Source organism: Lissotriton helveticus, chromosome 7 (genome assembly GCF_964261635.1).
Source record: "Lissotriton helveticus chromosome 7, aLisHel1.1, whole genome shotgun sequence".
Classification (NCBI taxonomy): domain Eukaryota; kingdom Metazoa; phylum Chordata; class Amphibia; order Caudata; family Salamandridae; genus Lissotriton; species Lissotriton helveticus.
In genome coordinates, this window is record NC_136068.1 from 219,564,740 (window position 1) to 219,590,597 (window position 25,858).

At 45.1% G+C, this 25,858-nt stretch overlaps 1 protein-coding gene across 2 annotated transcripts in view; it reads right to left on the reverse strand.

Moving 5' to 3' along the window:
- Positions 1 to 25,858, reverse strand: part of RAE1 (ribonucleic acid export 1) — a 134,467-nt gene that overhangs the window by 58,770 nt on the left and 49,839 nt on the right. For both annotated transcript variants that reach the window (XM_078651974.1, XM_078651975.1), the window contains 2 exons: positions 21,524 to 21,628; positions 14,064 to 14,156 (listed from right to left, as the gene is read on the reverse strand). In XM_078651974.1, the coding sequence (XP_078508100.1) occupies positions 14,064 to 14,156; positions 21,524 to 21,628 (198 nt within the window). The remainder of the gene's footprint in view (positions 1 to 14,063; positions 14,157 to 21,523; positions 21,629 to 25,858) is intronic.

A 25,858-nucleotide genomic window follows, 5' to 3' on the forward strand; every position in this document is an offset into this window, starting at 1 on the left:
AAACGCCATCTTGCCCATAGGATAGAATGGGGAAGCTGTGTAATGTTTTCCAGCTTATCTTCCCAAAGGCTTAAGATGGAGAGGTGAAGTTCAGTGTGCCTGAACTCACAATGTAACAGCACATCTTTTTATGAAGGTTGTTTTTGCATTGTGTGTTTAGAAGCCACTCTTTTAGAAGTGTCTGGGTTTTTGTGCTCTAACATTTCTGTGTCTCTGCCTAGTTGTGGTTTGACTGTCTGGATCTGAAAGAAGTGATAGGATCTGGGGAAAGTCTTGACCCAGGGGAGGAGGTGAGACAGCAACAGGCTGACCTGCATCTGGAGTGTAGGGGGGAGGCGCACTTCCTAGAGGTGAAGAGGCCTGGGTTGCTGCCATAAAACAATCGTCCCATCTCCTGCTGAGTGATTGAGAATCCAGACCCCCCACTAATCAAAGAAGAAGGTGTCACTGGCAGGGAGGCACCCAGAACTGGTTTGAACAGGGGTCAGTGCCCCAGTGAACACAAAGACTTCAAAAACATTTAGGGGTATATCTATGAGAGCTGAAGGCCCTGAACTTTGGAGAAATGGATTGATCGAGTTTGAACAGGACTGAAGCTACTTCGTGGTCAAGAGGAACCTTTGCCATGCAAGAAACAACTGAAGAGACTGAAAGAAAGGACTGATCCTTGCTGTGTGTTCTGGGGCTGGCCTGCAGTTTGCTGTGTTAACCAAGGAGAGGCTAAAGGAAATTTGCTGTGCCCCCCCACCCTGCTTAAAAGGACTTTGCTGTGTGCTGTGTCCGGAAGTAACTTATCCCCAAGAGCCCGCGGTGAGCTGGATCCCTGTTGCAGAAACTCAGGAACACAAAAGTTAACAGGAGAGTCTCAGCGACACTGTGTGTGTGTGCTTTTTGCAGCCTGGGAGCCTCATAAGAAGTTCCCTGTGAGCGTGGGCACCTGGAGTCCAAGCGAGTTTCAGCGCTGTGTGCATGTGCTTTTTGCAGCTTGACCCCTTAGTGAGGATTGTCCTGTTATCATGCACACCCGGAGTCCAAGTGAGTCTCAGCGACGCTGTGTGCGTGTGCTTCGTGCAGCATGAGACCTTTGTGAGGAGTGCGTGTTGCAGCCCGAGATCTTCGTAGCATCAGTGGCCCGGACCAGCAGCCCCGGAGAAGCTGAACCGCCGACCTGAGCCCGCTGTTGTCAGAGCAGGACCTCGAACCAACCTCACCGAGGGAGTCCCACTGCCTGGAATTCACAAAGATTGCATCGGAGGCCCAAGTCGCTGGAAGAGGAGACCGAGGTCACACCCCCAGGTAACGTGTGTCGACGCATGGGGCGGTGTGCGGACTCAGAGGGAGATGCTCTCGGCCTCTCCCATTCCTGCAGCGCGAGCCTCTGCTTCGGCTCGTATCGCGGCCCATACTTGCCAAAGAAGTGGCAATACCGGGGCCAGAGTGCGGAGCTGCACTTATTGTTTACACCATACCAGTGTGGGGGCAACTGCTGACAGAGGCTGACTGCGAATCAGCACCCGTGGCAGAGAAACCGCCTAAGGCACCGCGATCAGTGCTGGAGTTTACTACGCATTGCATTATTTCTGCATAACTAACTACCTGATTAGTGTATTACGCATTGCATTATTCCTGCATACCGAACTACCTGATCGTCATATTACACATTGCATTATTTCTGCATAACGAACTACCTGATTAGTGTATTACGCATTGAATTATTCCTGCATACCAAACTACCCGAATAGTATATTACGCATTGCATTATTTCTGCATAACGAACTACCGGATTGTCTTATTACACATTGCATTATTTCTGCATAACGAACTACCCAATTGTCGTATTACACATTGCAATATTTCTGCATAACGAACTACCTGATTAGTGTATTAGGTATTGCATTATTCCTGCATAACGTACTACCCTATTAGTGTATTACGCATTGCATTATTTCGGCATAACGAAGTACCTGATTGTTGCGTTAAGCATTGCATTATTTTTACATGCAAAATGCCTGATTCTAGCATTACAAACTGCATTATTTTTATAGTGCAAAGTGCCTGATTCTAGCATTACAAACTGAATAGCATTGCATTAGGACTGCAGTGGAACGTTTAGAAGTGCTCATTAATATCGCCAGAACTTACAAAGGCTGGCTGGCCTAACAACCGTCCAGGAGGAATATTCGTGTGGTCTTCTCGTATATCTTTTTATATAAATTTATACTAGATTTTTATGAAACTTGTGTGGAGTCCATTTGTGCCGTCATCCTTGGGTTGCTGTGAGCATGGTTGCAAATCTTTTACACATTTGCCTTGAAGATAAGCCTGGCTGCTCGTGCCAAGGAGCTGGGCCTGAGACTTGTTTCGGCTTTGAACCTGAAGTTTTGGCTTGGTGCCAGAGTGTGGATGACTCGATCCCGAGCCGGAGTGGTTTAACGTGCGTTCTGGTGCCGAGCCGGAAGGTGGGGCGTTGGAAACATTTTCTCAATGCCGACCATGGCCCGAAGGCAGAGGTGGGACCGGAGCCTTTTTCTTAGTCTGAGTAGGACTTTGGGGCAAGGGAGGTTCGGTACTCCCGATGCGCTGAACTTGCTGAATCTCTTATCCACATCGGAGCCAGATTCTGAGAAGGATATAGGATCCTCCTGCTCTTCCTAGGCCCCTAGTGCATCACCGGTATCTTGTTCGGAATCTTCTCCGAAGAGGTCCGGAATGGAAGAGGTGTGTTGCCTCTGCATGTTGCGACGTTGAGCTCGACGGTCGCAAAGCGTTTTTTTTGAGCGGAAAGATTTACACGCGTCGCAGTCTTGTTCGTTGTGCTCCGAGGGTAAGCACAAGTTGCACACTGTGTGTGAGTCGGTGCGAGGGAGCTTCGCGTGACACCGAAGGCAGAATTTAATGGAATCCGTTCCATCAACTGCGAGGTGGACCGACATGGGCCAGACGGCATTCCACGAGTTTTCCGATCTAAAACTTTTTTGTATTTAACTAGATACATGGAGAAAAGTGAATACACGATCGAAAACAATAACATCGAGGGTAAGTGGATTGCGCACCAAGGGGAACCCGAGAAACGCATTTGAACCGGAGCGCAACACTTCACGTCCGAACCTGATAGTGGGAAAAAAACAATCTAACAATGGAGTCTATGCCCATGCACACTATCACAGAAAAGAGGAAGCACCTACCTCGTGACTGGAAAGACATCTTCGAAGAAAAACAACTTGCAAACATCCGGACCCAACACTAGATGGCAGGAGTATGCAAAGCACGTGATCTACAGCTCACATGCCTCGAACACTTGTTTCCTTGTTTTGATGAGATACTATGCCATTTTGTACTGAGAAGGATAGTATCCTGCAAGTACTCAATACCCAATACTTTATGGACAATATGGGCGGGGTCAATCATGGCACCATCAAAAGCCTACTTAGGAATATGTTTTCTTGCACCTGTAGCATATTACGCTCCCTTCCTCCGATACAGGGAAATCATATAAAGCTAAAGGGAGGCATTTAGTCCTGTATAATTTAATGATTTCTTTAATAGGCTTATTTCCACGATGCGCATATAACTAAAAGTTTTTAATTAGACTCGTTTTTTGGCCCAGGGCAAATTGGCTCTTCCACTTTCTTTTCCGGCAGACCAATGTATGGGTCTTACTTAAATTCAATTTTAGATCTCGATTCTCCATGAATGTTCTATCTATTTATTAATCGCTGGAGGCCAATTGCAGTCCGGAATACGAGCACTGCATCAGCTGCATAAAGCAGGACCGGAGTGACATGGAGCATACCTTGGGCGCATCAGGCATTACAGTCTACATTAGGCTGTCCACCTCATTTTATATAAAGAGAACAACAGGGGTGAGAGCATGCATCTCTGCCTTATCCACCGGGTCACCCGAAATTCCTTTGTACCCTCCCCCTTTCTACCATAAAGTACAGGAAGCACAGAGGCTGTCAAGTATGTATACAGCTGGGAGAGGTGGGACACAATATCATGTGGGCACCCATCTCTATTAGTATCTACCATAGTTTTGCATGATTTGCAAGATCAAAGACGCATGACAAATCTGCAAAACATAGGTAGATATGCCCCTCCCTTACCAACATATCTTAACTGATAATAAGATGCAGATTTATTCCTTGTTCCACAGAAGTCCGTCCTGACTCAAACCTGTTACAGCCCTCAAGAGGACAGCGTCAGTCAGTGGGGGCGTGGCTAACCGCCGAGCATGGTAGACGTACTCAGAGAGCTCCGTGCCTGGACCAATTAATCCTGCCGAATCCTGCGTTGCTGGGGTGCATCTTTCACCCAGACGAAAGGTGTATGACTGAAGAACGGCAGACGGGTAAAATACCCACTCCAACTCCGACGGGAGGACCTTTGCGCGGCTGAGTAGAGCGAGCGCGCGGACGCCATTTTGGGCCTAACCAGGACACCCAATCCCGATGCTGACAAGGTGGCGCCGGATAGGGAGATTGCGGCGTGTGAACGAAGTGGATAGGTGCAGCTGATCAGCCCGCTGGAGACCTCTGCCTTCTTAGACTATTGTTTGACCCTCATGTGAGAGCTGGGGCCCTGGGAGCTGAGTTACCGAGGCCTCCGGCCAACCCTTCGGGGTTCGCCGATCAGGCTTGTGCCTCTCCTGCGGCAGTGCACTGCTTACACACTCCCCCCTCACCTGCACCTCACTGAACTCCTGAGCCCATGAGACAGGTGATGAGCGTGGGGGCTGAGGAGTGGACACGGGCCTATGCAGGGCCTTGGAGGCAGGCGGGCGGCCGGCGACTAAATCCTAAATCTGTTGCGGTGTGCGGAGCCGCTCACGGCCACGTTCCTGCTCTGCACTCGCCTTTGTTGTGGCCTCCAGTGGGTGAGTGCGGACTGAGGAGCTCCCCCTGGGCATGTGGAGTGCCCGATCGTCCTTTTACACTGAACTCGGTCCAGCGGCGGCCCGCCGGTGCCTTGCAGTGGTACCTGGGCCCCGCCCTGTGCTGCAGCTGATCTGGAGCAAACACATGTGTGGTGGTCGTGGTGCTGGAACCCGGGTGACAACAGTGAGTAGCGTTTTATGGAGCCCTCACACCACGGGCTCAGTGTCTTCCCCTTCCTTCCGGATAAACAGTGTGCGCAAAGAGGTTGAGAGAGTCCTATCTACTAAGCCTACAGGCCCTTCCTGATGCTGGTTGGGCGCATCCCCAATGTGGGGAGTGTAAACCATAATAAGGCACCCTGTGGGAAGCAGGACACCCCGCTGGACCCTCGGCACAAACCACAGCACTCTTCTCCCCCCTATAGCAAGCAGATACTGGAGAGTGACCACAAAGGACTTGGGAAGTGGATCGGGCCTATAAGGGCAAAGGCACAGCCTTCAGCTGGGGGATGACCTGAACGTGATGATTATTTGGGGACAATTCCACCAGTATGTAAGCAGAGATGCAGCTGGATAGCGGAATACCCCTGCTACCTGCACAGAAACACAGCGGTGTGAAGGGTTCAAAGGTTGGGGAAGCCGCTGGAAAACATTACTCTGAATCGCCCACTGGGGTCGACCGGTCCAGGCTGGAATCGTACACCCAGCAGACCACATGGAGCCGATCACGGACGACAATTCTTTACTTCATCCAATAACGAAAACACCAAACCCAAATAGGCACACTTACCTCAAGGTGCACTGAACGGACTCCTGGTGCTGTGCTGGAAAATAACTGAAAATGGGGCACTCAAAAAGCAAAGTTCCGGAGAACACTACTACAAGCTCACAACAAACGGAGGACTCTCCCTCTCAGCAGCCTTTCTTGAGCTGTGTCCCACCAACAAACAGATTCAGAACCTGATAAACTGGATCCAATTCTTTAGGAGGTGCGGGACTCTAGAAAATCCATAGAGCAGCAAATCAGCTCCTTGACAACAGGATTCACTTTTCTGAAAGCAGACCATGCCAAACTCGCCACCACCGTTAAAGACAACAAACTCGTCATAGCTGAACTGGTGCCACAACATAAGGAGCAAGCAAAGCCACTAACACAGTTGCAGCGTAAAGTGACGGTACTACAGGAGCGGATTGATGATGCAGAGGGAAAAGCCCTGAGGAATAACCTTTGTGTTATATAGGATTACCGGAGCGATGTGAAGGGCCCAACGCCCCAAGTTCATGCAGCAATGATTCAGGGAAGGTGGCCCTAGAGGGCCTCTCAGACTTTTTCTGTGTGGAGAGGAATAACCTTTGCGTTATAGGATTACCGGAGCGATGTAAAGGGCCTAACGCCACCAAGTTCATGCAGCAATGGTTCAGGGAACATGCGGCCCTAGAGGGCCTCTCAGAATTTTTCTGTGTTGAGAGGGCACACAGAATCCCATCAGGCCGAACAACAGCAGGGGCCATGCCCCGCCCCACGATTGCCTGGATTCTAAACTTTAGGGACCGATACCTGTTACTTCGGAAGGCCAGAGAGGGGCCCGATACAGTATGAAAACCAGAGGATTCCATTATACCCAGATTACACGATGCACGTGCAGCGCCAAAGATCCTCATATCAGGCAACCAAAAAGAGGCTTCGAACTCTAGATCTTAAGTATGCCCTACTCTTCCCTGCTCGGCTAAAAGTCATACATGACCAAAAAGCGAATTTTTTTGACACCCTAGAGGACGCTGATGAATGGCTGGAGATCATGTTTCCTCGGACAATGTCGGGGTCCTCCTCACAAAGTATGCCTCGAAGCGAGAGGACGCAGATTTTTCGGATATCACGCGTAATAATCCGGTCAGAAAATCCCAAGGCGGTAACCCTACTCCAGAACAGGCCCTACGAGGACGTGTGGAGGCAATAGCAGCGGCAAGCACCTTTAGAGACACTAACCTCCAATCGGCATCTACTTCTTCCGAGGAGAGCACGGCACATTCTTACTCCGAAAACAGTATCGCTTTGTTCCCCACTGTAACTCCTCAGACTGCAGACGATTTGCTGGGCTAACATATTGTAGGGTGGGTGGGATTTGAACTGCCCAGTTTGGACGCTCTATAATTGTAACTGGTAAGGTACTAGCTGATAGCAGCACACATAACATTATCCCAGCTTCGATACAAACACATCGGTTAACGTATTGGGTCCGGATATTGTGGGCACTAACATCCCATACATCACTATGTACAACATAGGAAGAACCCCCCAGAATGCGAATCCACCTTATAACCTGTTCCCTGTTCACACTGTTGTGATATTAGTTTGGACCAGTGTAGTTCTAGCGCTGATCCCAGTATTTCAGGTTAGTTCAAGGGATTTTAGGGTTACAGGCTCACCCCATGCACCACGATTCATAGTACATGCCCTGGCACCTCAACCTCTTGAATACAATGCACAAGGTTACACTACTACATGTCAGACGCCTACACAATAATAACCTGTAATGTACGGGGACTGGGTTCTGTACACAAACACCGTAGATTATATGCACAGCTCAGCAGACGCAGGGGACACAGTGTTCCTCCAAGAATCCCACCTCAACGACCCAGGAGCAATAAAGATGCATAAGAAATGGAGAGGCCAAATCTTTTCCACATCATACTCTGCCTTTGCCAGGGGGACGACTATCTGGGTGAGGGGCGGGGTTCCTTTTGTAGCCTTAGAACAACGCATAGACCCACAGGGTGGATACACCTTAGTAAGGGGAACACTGGATGGCGTGAAAGTGATACTGTGAAGTATGTACGCCTCTAATTTGGACCAAGATAAATTCCTGATGAACATTAAAGATGTGTTGGCGGACTGGGCAGGGTACCCATGGCTACTAGGTGGTGATTACAATGCCGTCATTGTCATTGACCGTTCACACCCTCTGATCCCAGGAGCAAGATCCATTAAACAGGCGGAGGCACTGGTTAGGTAGTCGGAAGGCTGGGCGCTGGAAGATGTCAGGAGTCTCAAAAATCAAACCAGCAGAGAGTACTCCTTTTTTTCCCCCGACTCACCACTGACACACGCGTATTGATATTGTGCTCTACCCCCCTCACAGTACAAGTCACACACACACTACCTATTTGGGTAAAATGTATCTAATCACAACCCATTAGAACTAATCATTACCTGGGTGTAACCCCCACCCCGGTCCCCACTTGGAAACTATTGCCTCAGATGCTGGATGACCCTGCTTTTAAGAACGCAATGGTGGTTGGTATCCAAAATTATTTTACAGGAAATGCCAACACTGCCTCCACAAGACACATAGAATGGGAGGCGTTTAAAACTGAGATCAGGGGCATAGCTATTAGTACCACGGCAGGGGAAACGCCAAGAGATACACAACTTAAAAAACTTTGAAAACAACATGAACGCATTAGAGCAAGAACCGCCACGGGATCCCACGAAGACAGCAGAGTTGCAGGAGATGCATATTAGACACACCAAACTGCTGGAAAACCTCAGAATAATAGACTACAAGTCACACACTCAGTTAAAACACACGGAGGCTGATAAATCGGGTGCACCGCTGGCACGCATCTTACGTGACGCACCTCTGCCGTGGTCATACATGAGATAACCACATCAGGGTGAGACACTGTAACCACCCAGCGGGATATAAATGAAGTCTTCTGCAATTACAATAAAACCCTATACCAAGCCCCACCACAGTGGGCAGACGATATCATAGATGCCTTTTTTGATGATCTACTTTTTCCCCCCACAAGGCCGCACTGCTCAAGACACATTATCAGACCCCATCAAAAGGGTAGAACTAAGAGACGCTATTCGGGCACTACCACGAAATAAGGCCCCTGCCCAAGATGGTCTGCCGATAGAATTCTTTGACACCTTCGCGGATATTATACTTACACATTTAGAACAGCTATTTAACTCTGCGATGGAAACAAGGTTCCTCCCCTCCACTACAATGCAGGCACTAGTGGTATCCCTTCCTAGACCGGGCCGCGCTGCCACAGATATCTCTGGATATCGCCCCCTCTCATTACTTGCCACAGAATATAAAATACTGAGCAAAATACTGGCACTCCGCCTTCTCCCGTACTGCAGATTTTGATACATACTAACCAATGTGGCTTTGTGCCTGCACACAGTACCTCACTGAATATTCGCTAACTGTATCACATCATGGGGACCATCTCTGAAACTGATCACAATGCAGGTTGCATTACACTAGATTTAAAACAGGCGTTTGACACACTCCACTGGGACTACATGGTGAAATCGCTGGAGAAATTAGGCATACCACTGGCCTACCTGAAGAGGGTACAGCTACTGTACGCTGCCCCTACGGCGAGGGCCCGCATAGGAAATCATATTTCCCGCGCATTACCAGTTGGTGGAGGCACTCGACAAGGATGCCCATTGTCGCCATTGTTATTTGTGCTTGCACTGGAACCCTTGGCCAATAAACTGCGGTCCGAAGCAGAACATGCGGGCATTAGGCTGGGGCATGCCAAGCATGTACTGTCGGCATATGCAGACGACATAATCATATACGCCAAGGGCCTGGTTGATGACCTAGGGCCCACTCCAGGTATATTTCGACATTTTGAATTGGTCTCTGGCCTGGCTATAAACAAACTGCAAAAAACACAGTTGATGGACAGAATGTAGACCAATGTCATACATTCACCCCAGTACAAGGATCTGGGCCTAAATCCATCGTTTTTTTGCACTCCACACCACCCTGAGTTAGACACTGGCTATATGCAAATCAGCTCTGACCCTGTGCCTCATGGGAACAGTCCAGTCTGAACTACCAAGCCATGTCTTTCCCAGACCGGAACCAAGCATCCAAGGACCGGTTTCTGGCTATCAGCCTTCATCAGCCTGGATAGCTTGACTCCAGTGGTGTGGAGAGCCTGGGACTCACGTCTGAGCATACCCAGCCCACTCGGGGTGAAAATTGCAAAAAACACAGTTGATGGACAGAATGTAGAACAATGTCATACATTCACCCCAGTACAAGGATCTGGGCCTAAATCCATCGTTTTTTGCACTCCACACCACCCTGGGTTAGACACTGGCTATATGCAAATCAGCTCTCGGCACACTCGGGGTGAAAATTGCAAAAAACACAGTTGATGGACAGAATGTAGAACAATGTCATACATTCACCCCAGTACAAGGATCTGGGCCTAAATCCATCGTTTTTTTGCACTCCACACCACCCTGGGTTAGACACTGGCTAAAGACATGGCTTGGTAGTTCGGACTGGACTGTTCCCATGAGGCACAGGGTCAGAGCTGATTTGCATATAGCCAGTGTCTAACCCAGGGTGGTGTGGAGTGCAAAAAAACGATGGATTTAGGCCCAGATCCTTGTACTGGGGTGAATGTATGACATTGTTCTACATTCTGTCCATCAACTGTGTTTTTTGCAATTTTCACCCCGAGTGTGCTGGGGATGCTCAGACGCGAGTCCCAGGCTCTCCACACCACTGGAGTCAAGCTATCCAGGCTGATGAAGGCTGACAGCTAGAAACCGGTCCTTGGATGCTTGATTCCGGTCTGGGAAAGACATGGCTTGGTAGTTCGGACTGGACTGTACCCATGAAGCACAGGGTCAGAGCTGATTTGCATATAGCCAGTGTCTAACCCAGGGTGGTGTGGAGTGCAAAAAAACGATGGATTTAGGCCCAGATCCTTGTACTGGCGTGAATGTATGACATTGTTCTACATTCTGTCCATCAACTGTGTTTTTTGCAATTTTCACCCCGAGTGTGCTGGGGATGCTCAGACGTGAGTCCCAGGCTCTCCACACCACTGGAGTCAAGCTATCCAGGCTGATAGCCAGAAACCGGTCCTTGGATGCTTGATTCCGGTCTGGGAAAGACATGGCTTGGTAGTTCGGACTGGACTGTTCCCATGAGGCACAGGGTCAGAGCTGATTTGCATATAGCCAGTGTCTAACCCAGGCTGGTGTGGAGTGCAAAAAAACGATGGATTTAGGCCCAGATCCTTGTACTGGGTGAATGTATGACATTGTTCTACATTCTGTCCATCAACTGTGTTGTTTGCAATTTTCACCCCTGGCTATAAACAAGGCAGAATCACAAGCGTTCTTTATTAATCCTGGTAAACACCCAGATACCATATAATTTGGACAACTCTCCCTATCTGTAGCGCAACATTCGTTCAAATATTTAGGGATACACATCTATAGAGAATCAAAAGACCCAATAGAAGGCAACCTGAATAGAGCTATTAGGGCTATTCGATCCCAAACGTTGCCATTATCCGTGATGGGCTGGGTAGCTATTTCTAAAACGGTAGTCCTCCCACAGCTGCTGTATTTTTTCACAAACCGACCGGTGATAATTCCTACTCCCATATTTAAAATACTAGATACATTACTTTCTGATATCGTCTGGAGGAATGGCCGGCGAAGGGTGGGCCTAGCTAAACTACAATGAGAGACGGATAGGGGGGGGGGGGGATTAGGGGCACCTGATTTCCATGCATACTGCTATGCATGCCAACTACAATGGCTGTCATACTGGCTGGCAGGCCGCAACTTACATGAGGTGGCATACACAGCTCATGACATTACCAGCGGTGTCCTACACACTTTGGTACTGCCTTGCTCGAAAGTTACACAGAACGCCCTGACACTGTTACACACAGCACTTCTATACTGGCATAGGGCACAGTGCAATACACACGCCGGAGCATCCCATACGCTACTAACTTGCCATTGCTAGGTATCCCTACACCCACAGGACTAAATACATCCCGAACCATCCGCAGTTGGGCCGAGGTGGGGGTCACCACAGTGGGGGTGCTTTTCAACAACGGTACTCTCATGGACCATGGGAACTTCACTAGGGCAAATGGTGTTTCGGGCAACCTATTTATGACGCATGCAGTAATCCTTGCCTATGTTAAAAACACTGGCCCCCTGCCAGAGAAGAACGCCTAACGCACAAACTGACACAAGCAAACGGACACAAGTCACCTCACAAAATTGCTATACCGTGCCATCAGGGCACAGGTTGGGATCTCTCTCTCACTGACCTACGCAACAAATGGTCTGAGGACCTAGGGAAGCACCTGATAGATAAGGAATGGTCTACATTGCTAAAGTACCCCAAAAAAGGCGTCTCGCAATGCCACGTTCAAATTCATACAGTATATGATATTACATAGGGCATACCTCATTTTCGCACTGCTTACGTGTGTTCCCGGACACACAACACCATTGCCCTAGATTTAGACTGGAAAACGCCAAAATCTTACACATGCTATGGGCATGCCCTATAATGACTGAATTCTGGGAGTGGGTAATCCAAAGTATAAGCATCACGACAGGGATTCCTAAAGCGCTGACAGCTGCGTGCTTGGCTAGCGCCGCCACCCTAAATCACAGAAGATGCAAATGCGTTTCACTGACTTGGCGGTTCTTATTGCCAAACGCGCCATCACAATGCGGTGGAAATCGGCGAAGGCCCCATCAGTTTATATTTGGCACAATGAGGTGGTGCGATGGGGTAGTGCGGAGAGCGCTTCCATTAGACGGGAGGAGGCCCAAGGTCAACGTAAGACCCTAATATCAATGGAATGGGACCTGCTACTAGAAGCACTCCAGGCCCTTGAACCTGCACCCATGTCTAGATGAACTGATGAATAATATGATAATTATCGTCCGTTTACAGCTCTCCCCCCCACCTAATATCGGCCCGAGAACGATATATATGAGTACTAGGATTCTCCAACCCCTACACTCTACACATGCATCTATGGGCAAAATGAGGGAACCAAGGTAGACTGCATAGCTGAGTATTTTAAATGGGGTAGAGACAGCTGAGCAGGGTGGGGGTGGGATAGTTTAGTTATTCTGTAATCGCAAATGCACTCATATATAGCCTTTTCTTTCCAGGTACTACTGTGAGACTGCACAAGTACATTAAACTGCACCAAAGTTATGTAGTGCCTCATACTAGCTATAGACTAATAGTAGTAAGATATACATGTTACGGTATTATTTTCAATGTACTGTAAAATTGATTACGAATATACATGTTTGGGGGGGAGGGGGGGGGGGGAGACAACCAATAAAGTGTGTTAAAAAAAAAAGAAGAAAAAAAAAAAGGAGGACAGCGTCAGTAATTAATGCTTCTACCACTTAGGTGTTCTGTATGAAATTCGGCTTCTGTTAAGTCTGCATAAATGATTGCTATTCTTCAAGCTTCTCCTCAGGAACAGACAACTGCAACATAATCTAGGCTGCCTACATTACCCTAGAATGGTTAAACCATGAAGTGCAATCCCAAGCCATATTCCTCAATTTTAGGATAAGCGCACAACCGCTATTTCTCAAAATATTGGCTTCCCTTTCAACCTTCCAACCTGAGGAAGCCATACCATCCACCCGATGAGACGCAAACATTCTGGGGATGGGCTATCTGTGGCTTCTCCTGGAACCAACTCTCTCTAATGCTCAGACTCAAATACTGTGTTTTCAGAATCTGAAAGCCTTGAAGACGCACGTGTTCCGACAGGCATTTAGATTACAGTCCTGTCAAATTATTAATCCACAATTTGTTGGCTGACAGAATATGATTGCTGTTAAATTTAGATGACCCAACCTTTAGCCATGTAGCCTCCCATCCTTCCTTCATAATAGTCAGTAGCCAGCAGCATTACAATATAAATACAATATTAACTATATTAAAATCCATTTTCACCCACTTATTTGTCCTATTACTCTAAAGTCTTTTGAGGCTTTGGAAGGAGAAGAGAAGGGGGTAGTTTTGACATGGGAACATAAATGGGGAGAGTGATAGAAAAAACAGCAAATGAACATAGTAGTCAAGGATGGAGCTTGTAAGAATGATGTAAGTTTATAACTTTGATACTGATCCGTAAAATTTTGCAAAAACTGGTAAAGTAAGCTAAATATGTCAGCTTTGGCTATCGGTGGTGTATTCATCATGTGACAAACAATGAGAACACAATTCACATATCAAAGAGGTTTTCAGCCAAGAAAAAGAAAAAATGTATCTACTTTTTCAAGCATGGGTTTAGGACAATACACATTTCAGTTTGGCAATGCAGTCAAGTGCAATTAAATACATACATCGCTCCAACACACATCCAGTACGGGACCTGTGTGCATCTGCTGAGCCTTTGGAATAGTTTGTCCATTATCCTGCACCTCCCAACACCGCACCTAAATCGGAAAAAAGAGAAAGGTTAATTTATTTGTTACATTATTTCTAGAGAGAACTATGTTTGAAGGTAGAGAAGCACTTTAAAAGTAAGCGAGAGAAAGCTTTGGAACAACAGATGGATATAGGGAGTAGAAATTTTGAGGGGAAGGAAAGTATAGTTAGTCTGGAATCAAAGATTCTCTGAACAAGTATGTCTTCAGCACTTAAAAGAATATTTTGAGAACGGATGGAAGACAAATATCTTCAGATGGATGTACCCTTCCCCTTACTATTTCAAGTGGAGGGTATTTATATAGTGCAAAAAAGCTGAAAGTAACTGAGCGCTGAACAGAACGAGAGACCAAGTGCATTCATAGAACATTACCAGAGAGGTGGAGATGGAGCTACCAAACAGGCTAAATGACAGTGTTTTGTGAGGAAATGGGTCTTCGAACATTCCAAACTAAACACAGAGTTAACTTCACCATACATTCTGCTGTAAGTTGAAACAAAGAAAAAGGTCTCTTTAAAAGTAAAAGGTGTAAAATGAGCCTAGGAAGCTTATCAGGGACGGAGGTTTTCCATTGTGAGTAATGAGGTCAAAAGCAAGATTGAAAAAAAGCCAAATCTGTCATGGTAGACCTCTAGAAAACATTAAAAACTCCTTCTAAAATCTCTCCTCGGGAATTCATTCCAATATTTTTAGATTGGGCGGCAGTGTAGCAAGCCATATCAAAGTTAATCTAGACGAGCCCAAAAAAGAGCAGTCTTGCTGAACTGTTAGTTGAGAAGTGTTCCAGCAGTTCAGACTGTGCTGCTACCCTCTATAATGGCATGTAGATTTAATTCAAGCATCTTCATCCACAATTTTTGTGAGTCACCTCAATTTCGAAGCTATACCCATACCTCACTGTGACTTAGGAACGCAAGCTAAGGTTCAATAATGACGTTCAGGGGACATAAAACAGACCCTGGTGGCTCACTGTTTCACGGCGAGGAATGGAAGAGTATGAGGTTTACTGATTTTGACTTCCATTCTGTTTTTGGAGACCGGCTCACAACTGATTTGATATGACTGTTCCCTGTCTGAAATTGCACAAATGTGCTACAGAAATGCAAGGGAGGGGTACCCAATAAAGTACATTGAATGGTGCCTCAAGTCAATGGCTAAAGTATCTTGAATAGAGAATATAATAAAGAGCATAGAGAATCGCCTTCAGCAAAGTATAAATATGAAGAGGAATTTTTGAGGGGTACTTCATTTAAGAGGAAATTATGTCCCAAATACAACAGCTGCAGTACCAGACCATTTGCCATCAGTGATGGTTAAGGTAAATAGTGACTGGTGAGCAATATTTTTTTTATATATATGGGAGTTATGCCCGAAAGCTGGAAAGGGGCTGTTATAAAACCCATTTTTAAGAAGGCAACTCACTTGCCCAATTAATTATAGAATCTTTAGCCTTACATATGTGGGTTCTAAAGTTCTCACGGCCTTACTTATCCATCTCCAGAAGTGGATCAAAACTTATGATTTAATCCCAGTAGAGCAAGATGTTTTTAAGAAAGGTCATTCAACATTAGACCATCGCTTCAGTCTATGGTCGATAGCTAGAGTTAGATAAAAACTACGGCCAATTTATTCTGCTGTTTTGTTGACTTCAGGACAGCCATTGATTTGGTCAAGAGTTGAATTAAGCAAAGAAGGCCTGTAGTCAGAAAAAGGTCTTATCAGATATGTTTGGGTTGTGTATTAGCCCCCACTCTTTTCAACCTCTATTTAACGGATGTACCATCAATCTCATTGAATGCCCATCCATTTTCTCCCAGAATAGGAGGACATCTACCCTTTATTCTGTATGCAGATGGCTGGCGAAGTATGGATGTAACACAAATAGGATTTCAAAGGAGATTGGATGCCTTCTCTACATGCGGTGAAAAGAAAATAAATTGATAATAAATATGGAAAAAACAAAAAACAGTGGTATTTATGTGTATAAAGAAAAAGTACCAATGGTTCATTAACCAAGTAATGGTGGAAGAAGTTATATCCTATAGGTATCTTGAAATGTACTTTTCATCACATTTAGATTGGAATTGCACTTTGAGATTGTTAAATCTTGGGAGCTGCCAAGTATAACAAGACAACGTATGTTTTGCAGGGATTATGGGTGCCTGGCATGTTACCAGTTTTGCAAGCATTTAAGGCAATTGTAAAAAAAACTTTTTTTAAATGGTACAGAAATTTTATTTATGAGCAGATACGAAAACAGGAGTAAGCTGGAAGGCCATTGTTTGAAAATACTCTTGTACAATAGAAGATTGGGAACATTTCAAGTCATAAGAACAGAAACAAAAATGTTTTTTCTGGTGTGTCATTTCATGAAATTAATGTGGAGATGCTGCAATAGATTACTTTAAACCAGATTAGATAAAAATTGCTGTTATTTTTAAAGGAGCTTTTACATAGCGAGGAGAGATGGGAGGCAAGATAAACAAGCATTTGCAATGCAATAGGTCTCGCATTAGGAAAGTTTGAGCTATTGGTATTGTAAATGACACATTTTTTATTTATGTTTTGTTTTTGAAAATAGCGAAATTAATAGCTTTGTCATTTACAATGCCAATAGTTATAACTTTCCCAAATGTGACACCTATAGCATTTGTAATGCAATATGTGTTGTATTTACGTGACTTTCACGTCTTGAAAGTGTATAGAACAATTAGTTGTTTTTTATTGATTATTGTAATAAATTGTTGAAATACATTTGGGACCATTTTGAATATAATCATTTTCCCCCCTTTTTTAACTTTTAATTTATGTTTTGGTGATATGGTGTGTTTACAGTGGTGTGGAGGAAATCGATTTGTTACAGTCCACCAAGGGGGATATTCGTTTTGTTGACTTTGGTCTATTTTGGTGATCTACCTCTTTGGTATAAATGGCCCCTCTGTCTTTTGAGGTCTCTTAAGCACACCAGACTGACAAGTTGTTGCTTGTTTTGGCAGCTATCATTCATCAAAAACTGCAAACCTACACATAATGATATACAGTCTGTGCAAGGCCGGAATGGCCATGTATTCCATTAGGTATTTATGTCCCTGAGGGTTGGTTGGAGCCATTGGAGTCCAGTTTTGCAAGGTTGACAGCCTCTGCCGGTGCGTCCAGCTCTTTGGGGTATGTGACAGCAGGCAAAGCCGTCTGGGAAAGAGAAAGCGAGAGACTGTAAAGAAAGAGACAGGCATGAAGGAGACAGGGAGGAAGCAGGGGTTCTTTTGAACATCTTTGAAAGGACCACTTTTGGTACCCAGTCCGCCCTGGGCAGCTGTTTCAACAGTACAGAAACAAGAGCCTGACTTGAAATAACTAATGCGTGAGCGGCGCGTGATGTCGAGTAGCTGGATGCCTCTGATGCCTCTGATTGTGGATAACCTTCGAATGTACACGTTGAGGGTGCGTCTTAGAGCATAGGGCTATGTTAAAATGTAGAAAATGTTATCTCTCGGAGCCTCATTATTCAATTAACCGTTTATTGTTAAAAGAAGTCCCACCCTTTTACTGTTGTGCAACCAAACTATTGTGTATCCACTATGTCAGTACGTTACTCTTTTAAGCAAAAGTATACATTTTAACAATCTTCTTTGTCTAATAATAGTAACAACAACATTACACGCAGGGTTAACGAATTCAGCAATGCTAATCCGCATTGTGAGTTTGGTAGAGAAGGGCTCAACCCATTATTTCTCTGGTTTGAAATGATAAATTGGGCTCTGCTGGGGCGGAATTCCATAAGTTACAGTTCGACGTCTCGCGCAGTGGCACTGTCCTCCCACCCGCACCACGCACGAGGAAGGAGGAACGAGAGATCCGTGTAAACACCATCCGTTTTTCCGAGAAGTGAATGCGCTCCGTTCCCACACAAAAGCGCGCGCAAAACAAATACGCGAGAGATAAATCAAGCCAAGATTGCAACAATTGTACGCACACACATACACTTGGCTGCCAACAGCCACCACTGCTGGAATCCACTTGTGTCTTCGGTTCACGTAAATGGCAAATCAGGACGAAATAAGTCTGTGATTATTCAAGATTTATGAGCGCGAGAGATGCGTTTTTAGCTATTATCACTTTTAAAGGGAAAATGCCTTTAGAATAGGAGATTATTTTGAGTTTCTGCCACGGATCTAGTCTGAAGGTAAAAATGTGGCAGTTTCGCAGTGGGCATCCGGTAAGGTTGTCACAGTCAAAAACGACATATAAACACTTCTAGTAGCAAGCCTGTAACACCGAGAAAGCTTTAGACACAAGACATGCGATCAGCTACTACTTCAAAACATTGACAAGCATGACATGGCACTGTGACTGTGTGCAACCTATAAACAAGTCAGGTCCCGGGCCGTGCTGTGATTGGCTGACGTCACGGGGTGTCCCGGGCCGGCAGCCAATCACAGCGCGGCCCGGGAAATGTCGTCACTGGGGTGTCCCGGGCCTGCAGCCGATCACAGCGCGGCCCGGGACACACGGCAACAAGGGGCGGGAATACACTCAGGGCGGACCGCGACGCAGCGGGCGGAAGTCAGGCACTTTTGCCTGAGACGGGGGCGGGGCCTGCAATCCGGCAGGAAGTCCCGCCCGCCGCCGACGAGGAAGAAGTGGAGCCGGCCGACTCATGGCCTCTCTGCAGCCCGGGGCTCCCAGGTGCTGGAGGGAGCCCCGGAAGTGAAGTCCTGCCCCCTGGTACCAGCGCTGCCGTAGATGACACACTGAACACGCAGAAAGAGCCCGGTAAGTGGTGGGGGGTGGGGGGACGCGCGTGTGTCTGTGCGTGTGTCTGTGCGCGTGGGTTTGCGTGTGTGTATGCAGTGTGTGTATGCAGTGTGTGTGTGCCTGTGGATGGCTGTGTATGTGCGCATGCGTGAGTGTACAGTGTTTGCGCAAGGGAATGTGGACAGGAGAGGGGCACGGCGCCGTGCGCGCTCACGAGGTGAAAACTGAGCTACTCTGCGCTCGTGCACCCTTTCCTGTCCACATTCCCAATAACGGATCACAATAGTTGTCGAAGCAGACTCTGCTATCAATGCTTACGCATTGAAGCAGGTCGTGCTTCGACCTAAAAAGTATATAAAGAACAATGTTCAATTGCTTTCTTTAGATTCACTCACCATAGATTTAAATATCAAAACTGAGGTACTGTCTGGAGGTTGTGATTTAAAAAATGTATGATCGAAGGTCTCAGCGATGCACAGTATGGATTTGAGGTGTAGTAATGATGTGCTGACTTTCTAGATTATTTCAAGATATCATTTCTAGAGATGCAATGTAGAATTAAAAAATGTAGGCTGGGAACAAATCTATTATTGTCCCGTATGAAGATTGTTAATACCACTCAGAAAGTAGGAGAACATTGTAATTGTGCTATGAATATGAAATGTACAAATGTAAATATTGTGTTAGATTGTCAATTCTATACAGGGGAAAGGTGACGTTTTTTAAAACCTACTTTAATCAAATACGAAAAAAAATATAGTCAGAGAGCACTGAGTTTTTAAAAAAATCTACCATGCATTCACTGGAAGTTGTAAGTGCAGTTGGACATGATTTTTACAAATGATTGAAATGCAAAATAAGATATATTAATTTATTAGATTTTATGTGTCTTGTGTAACAATAGAATTGTTTTATAATGATTTTAAAATATTTGCAATAGTGTAATGGACTTTGGTCTCAGACTTATTGTTTGACTGACTAGCTACAATAATGCAATATCTTGGTTTACATGGAATTAACACAGTTAAAGCATTTTTACTCATCATTTTGTGTCTGTTCCAGCAACAGTTGACATCTCCATGGAAAGATTGGCGATGACTGCTGAAAGTAGCTCGCTGAGGAACCACTGTTCATGTGTAACAAATATGTTCTTAGCCATCATAGACATTACAATAGAGGAAAAGCTTTGGGAACAACCAGAAGGGTTCAGGATAGCAAATAAAGTTCTCCAGACACAGACGTGTACCAAAGAGAAGAGTTAGACTTGAGGTGGACTAAAGTGATGGTCAGGGCTAAAAACTAACACTTTAGAGGGAAAATTTCACACTTTAAAAAAAAAAAAGAAAGTGGATTGGAATTGAACCAGGGGCCTCTACGTTTACTAAATAAAGCGAAGATGCCTCCTGGTGTTTTTGGTCATGTTCATTCCGTGAAACAGTTATTGTAGCAGTTAGTAAAATATATTTTTTTAATAACACAAACACCAAGATTACATTGATTATAGCTTGGTTTAAAAACCTCAGATTTTGTAAAAGGTGCTTGAGCGGCATACACAACCATAGGTTATCGTGCAGTTTCACTGGAGTAAACAAAAATTGTCTCTTCAGGTTAATAGTGCTACATAGCATAGAAGTGAAACTGTGACTGCTACAACTTTCTTAGAAAAATAAAACTGCACTTAAGGGTTTTAGCAACCAGGTATTATAATTCTTCTAGATTCACAAGAGCAAACATGATTGATTGGAGAGGACTGAAAGGCAAGGCCACAACAAAGAGTGACAGGCACTGATAACCGATCAAGAATTACAACGATGAACATCATGCTGCAATCATGAATTAAAAATAGATAAAATTCATCAGATCTCGAAAGACGGCAGAGACAGACAAATGTGTTTGCTTGTCACTTCAAGCAGAATCTAACTGTACCAGATTAGTTACAATTAGAATTCATGGGTTATTTAATGCAGTGGGTCAAGGCACAGTTATTCTGGACTGAAGGTTGCAAGATAAAATGTGTCTTCTAGCAGACTGTTCAGTGCTCAAATAACATAGTAACATGTAATCATGATTTTGCTTCTGATGTTGATAAAATCAGCACAATGGTTTACTTTAGCATAAACAAACGAAAAGTAAACTAAGCTCCACCATATTTTACCTTGAGACCACTGACAAAGCCCACTGATAAAGATACGATCCTTAGAGATGCCTCTGCACAAACTCTTAAATTGCTTAAATGAGGTATTCTTATTTAAGGTTGGAAACTTTATACGTTGCAGTTAGAAAACCAATATTCATGAATCTGCTAGTTCCTCAATTCGTAAAAAGGTATGAATTGGCTTATATGCAGACTATGTTATAACCGTTGTACGTAATACATTCCAGTTGCTCTAATAAAGGAAATGATTTCCCCATTTTTATTCAGGACCAGTAGGCAAAGAGGAATCGATCAAGAAACCAATGGGAAGAAAATGTACGAAATGTTCACAAAAATGTCATGAAAATGTTTATAAAAACAAATGGTACATTTGTGGTTCTTAGAAGTCAACAAAGAAAAGGAGTTACCCAAAGAGAAGGAGGAAGTATGTGCAGGTTTAATTATATAAGGTTTAAACAACTCACGTCATTAGCCCAGGACCCTGCAATCAAGAAGTTGCCTGGTAATGTGGGTGGGCTGAAAGAAAGGCAGCTAATACTGTCATCTGGTGGAGATGTAACTTCAATATCCTATAAAAACAAAACAAAATTAAATTATGTAACACACACAAAAATACACAATAATGCACAACATGCTGTTTTAGAGTTGTGACTATCCTGTCTTATCAAATGTTCTGTAACTTTGCCCCTCCCTTTGACACAGCTGAATTCCTTCATATATTTGTTCATCATTTCTGACGTGTATGTTGCCTAATTTTAGTTCTTTACCAAAAAAGCCAAAAATTAAACTCTCGACTTTCACTTAGTGAAAAGGAAAAGTAACCAAATCAATATGGTGAGGCCATCTCAAAACATGCATATCCTTACGTTTAAACCCATAAGTAATTGGAATATATGCATTTCTTTTTAGTTAAGTGATTTAATGTCTTGAAACAATGCCCTTTTTCATGTGATGACAAAATAGGATCTATATGCATGAGAAATAACTGGAAATGTTTTGTTGTAGTATCGCATTTGCTATATAACAACCTGTAAACCTATATCAAGGAAACTCCATTTGTGAATACATTTTGCTATTGCCCGAAAACATATTTAAAGCTAACAACTAATGAAAGGTAAAGTACTGCAAGAGAATAATTTTCGTTATTCTTTAATCATGGTCCTGCCAATTTCAGTAGATTTTCGATTGATTCACGTCTGTTTATCTACTGTCATCCAACTGCCAATAGGAAAGCTCTGTGGCGAGTTCTAATACTCACTTTCACTACTCAATTAAGATGAGATGTCCATGATCAAGTCAATAAGATAAATTCAATAATAAGGCAGGACTTCCTAATACAAATGCAAATGAAAGGTATCCTTGAAACTTATCATAGTTTTCCATCTGGAAAAGCCCAAGTGGACACCAATGCTCTAAATGAGGCTAGAATTCTGGAGAACGTCTTTATCACTACGAAGATTTACGATAGCCAATTATAAAACTGCAGTAATTCCGTCAATGTCAGAAATAAAATCCCCAGCCAGAGCAACTTGGTATTCTTTCCCAAATAGAGCACCTGAAAGCAACTCATTAGTTAGGCCCTTAGGTGACCAATGATGCCTTGCTGAGGAAACTGTTACCAGCACCTAAGAAAGAGTGAAACAGGCACGAGTCTTTCCATCAAGAAGCAGAAGAATCTAGGAGTAACAGAAAACATTTTCAGCACTTTCAAAACCAGTTAACTTTGGCCGAGGTCTGAGAAGCTATTTACCTATACTGACCACTTCACACATCTAACAGCATATTAAACGTGTTGGTGGCAGTATTAGTAACAGAACTAACATGGCAGGGTTTCCTTCAAGGGACAGATTTACTACTATTACTTGATTTCAGATGTTAATCCAGATAGGTCAAAAATCGTCCCTACTGGCAAGCATTCTGCCGATATGTATTCATAATAGCTTAAACAGGCTGATGCATGGAATAAGACCAGTAAAATTCTTCTTCAGAGGATGTCAAGCAATTTAATTACCCAAAGCTTGTACAACTACCAATTCAAGCTTTACAAATGCTACTGCTTCCAATTAAGCCACGTTAGGGCTTGCACTCAGACCCCAACTCCAGTTGAACTAATGCTACATAGGCAAAAAGATAAGACAAGACTAATGAAACTTTAAGAGATATTTTTTGTTGTTGTCAGGCTTTCCTTCTAGAGCTACATGTATTTCCACATAAAAAGCATTTTTTGTTTTGACAATATCTTTGGCGCGTTTGATGGATTTTCACAAAATTTTGAAAATTAGTACGAAGCTCAATTAAGCTGCTGTGTTTCGAGATGATCCGTCAAGTTGGGGCAAAGAAAAAGGGGGATCCACCAGCGAGGAATCTGCGGCTCCATGTGCCAAAGCAAGATCCTGCTTGGATGGCCGCAACCTGGTAGAAAAATTGCAGACGCGATTTTATATCTAGGGAAATGGTCCCTGGGGCTGAAAAGTTGCTTGTGTACTAATTGAAGGGGCCAGCGGATAGCTTTCCTTGTGCATGTTACAAATGAGAGGAAAGCAACTTTAATGGATAGTAAAATGCCAGAAAACTCTCTCACACCCAATCACATACCATACAGACACTTTCAAATGCCCATACACGTTCTAACACCATCTCCTACACCCATACACACCCTCATACCCATATAGACACTCAAACCCATACAGAACCTCATACTCAGTCACACACACATACATTCTCACAGCCGCTCTGACACCCATAGATACACCTCACACCCAGATATTCTCACACCCACTCATACACTCAGACACACTCACATAACCATACAGACACTCTCACACCCATACAGGCCCTCACAGCCAGTCACACAGACACTCACACTGACACCCAGACACACTCGCACCCATAGAGAGAGACACTCGCACCCATAGAGAGAGACACTCGCACCCATAGAGAGAGACACTCGCACCCATAGAGAGAGACACTCGCACCCATAGAGAGAGACACTCGCACCCATAGAGAGAGACACTCGCACCCATAGAGAGAGACACTCGCACCCATAGAGAGACACTCGCACCCATAGAGAGAGACACTCGCACCCATAGAGAGACACTCGCACCCATAGAGAGACACTCGCACCCATAGAGAGACACTCGCACCCATAGAGAGACACTCGCACCCATAGAGAGACACTCGCACCCATAGAGAGACACTCGCACCCATAGAGACACACTCGCACCCATAGAGACACATTCACACCCACTCACATATCCATAGAAACTCTCACTGACTCACACGGACACTTAGTCAACATAGCCATACAGACACTCTCACACCTGCTCTGACACCCAGAGACTCCCGCAACCACTCACCAACCTACACAGCCACTAACACACTCAATCTCAAAGGTTATAGTTAGGAAATAACATTAAAAAAATGAAGAAATCCACTTAACAAAGCAAAGGTTACAGGGACGTCATAGTTAGGAAACATAATTTTATAAAAAGCAGAAATTCACTGAAACAAAACTGAATGGTTACAGGGACGTTATAGTTAAGCTCAGATTTCGCTCACACAAAACCATAGAAATTCAGCAGTTATAGTTACTTGAGATACCTATAACTTATACTTCGCAATGCACTGTTTATGACCTCACATATTACATCACTCATGATGGGTTTGGCAAATTCCTGTCCAACGGAGAAGAGTACCTTGGAGTTGTGGGCGTTGGAGGATTCGGTCTTGGAGGAAGTTCTTCTCTGTGGATTTGAGGAGTTGATGGTGTGCTGTGGTGACTGTTTTGTAGGTGGTGCGTGTTTATGGGGTTTTGCGGTTTCTCTATGTCTTTTCAAGTCGTCGGCAGGAGCGATTGGATTTTTGGAGGGCTGTGGCGAACCACCTTGCTTTCTTTTTGTGTTGTCTTGTAGCTTTCATGGGGGCGGAGGAGGTTGGGAAGGGGGTGTTGGCACACTTAATTATCCATCGGTGGAGGTTGCTTGCCACGGTGTTGGCGTCTGGCGTCATTGGGGGTGGAGTGCTGGTGAGGGCAGAGGTGAGGTGTTCTTCGGTGACTTTGTTCCATCATCTGCGCGGGAGGTAGCGTGCGTGCTTGTGTGCGGTTGGTTATCTAAATGAGAAGTGGATGCAGTGGTTGTCCGTCCAGAGGAGTTCCGAGGTGTGGTTTAAGAAAAGACAGGGTCAAGTGTGTGTCTTGCTGGCTGAGTGGGGGCAGAGACAAGTTGCTTCAGTCATATGTTGGTGAAGTTCTCTAGGAGGGTGGTGGTGTTAGGGTCATCGTGGTTATCCAGGTGGAAGTTTAGGTCTCCGAGTAGTATGTAGTCAGTGGCGGAGTGGGGTGCGATGAGGCCAGACAAGGGTTCCGCGGAGAGTCGTTTAAGGGTTGGTCTGCACCTGGAAGTAGGGATGTTCCTTTTGGGGAGGGGGGGGGGGGGGTGGAGGTATTGTCCGGGCATTGGTTGTCATGTGGAGGGAGCTTTTGTGGATGACAGTGATGCCCCCTCCCGGGCGGGTGGGGTGGTATTTTCTCAGGATGTTGTATCCGTCGGGTTGCAATGCTGGATGCAGAGTTGGCTTTGGTCCAGGTCTCTGTGAGGAAGGCGATGTCGGGCATGTGAGTGTTGAGAAGGTCCCAGATTTCTAAGGCGTGTCTATGCAGGGAGGGCACGTTGAGGAGGATGCAGTTCAGTTGTTTGTGTGCCCTGGCATCCAGTGGGCTGGGTGCTACTGCTGGGGTCCGGAGGTGGATGAAGGTGCAGCGGCAGTGTTGGCAGGAGATTGGGCATTGGGTGTTGCTC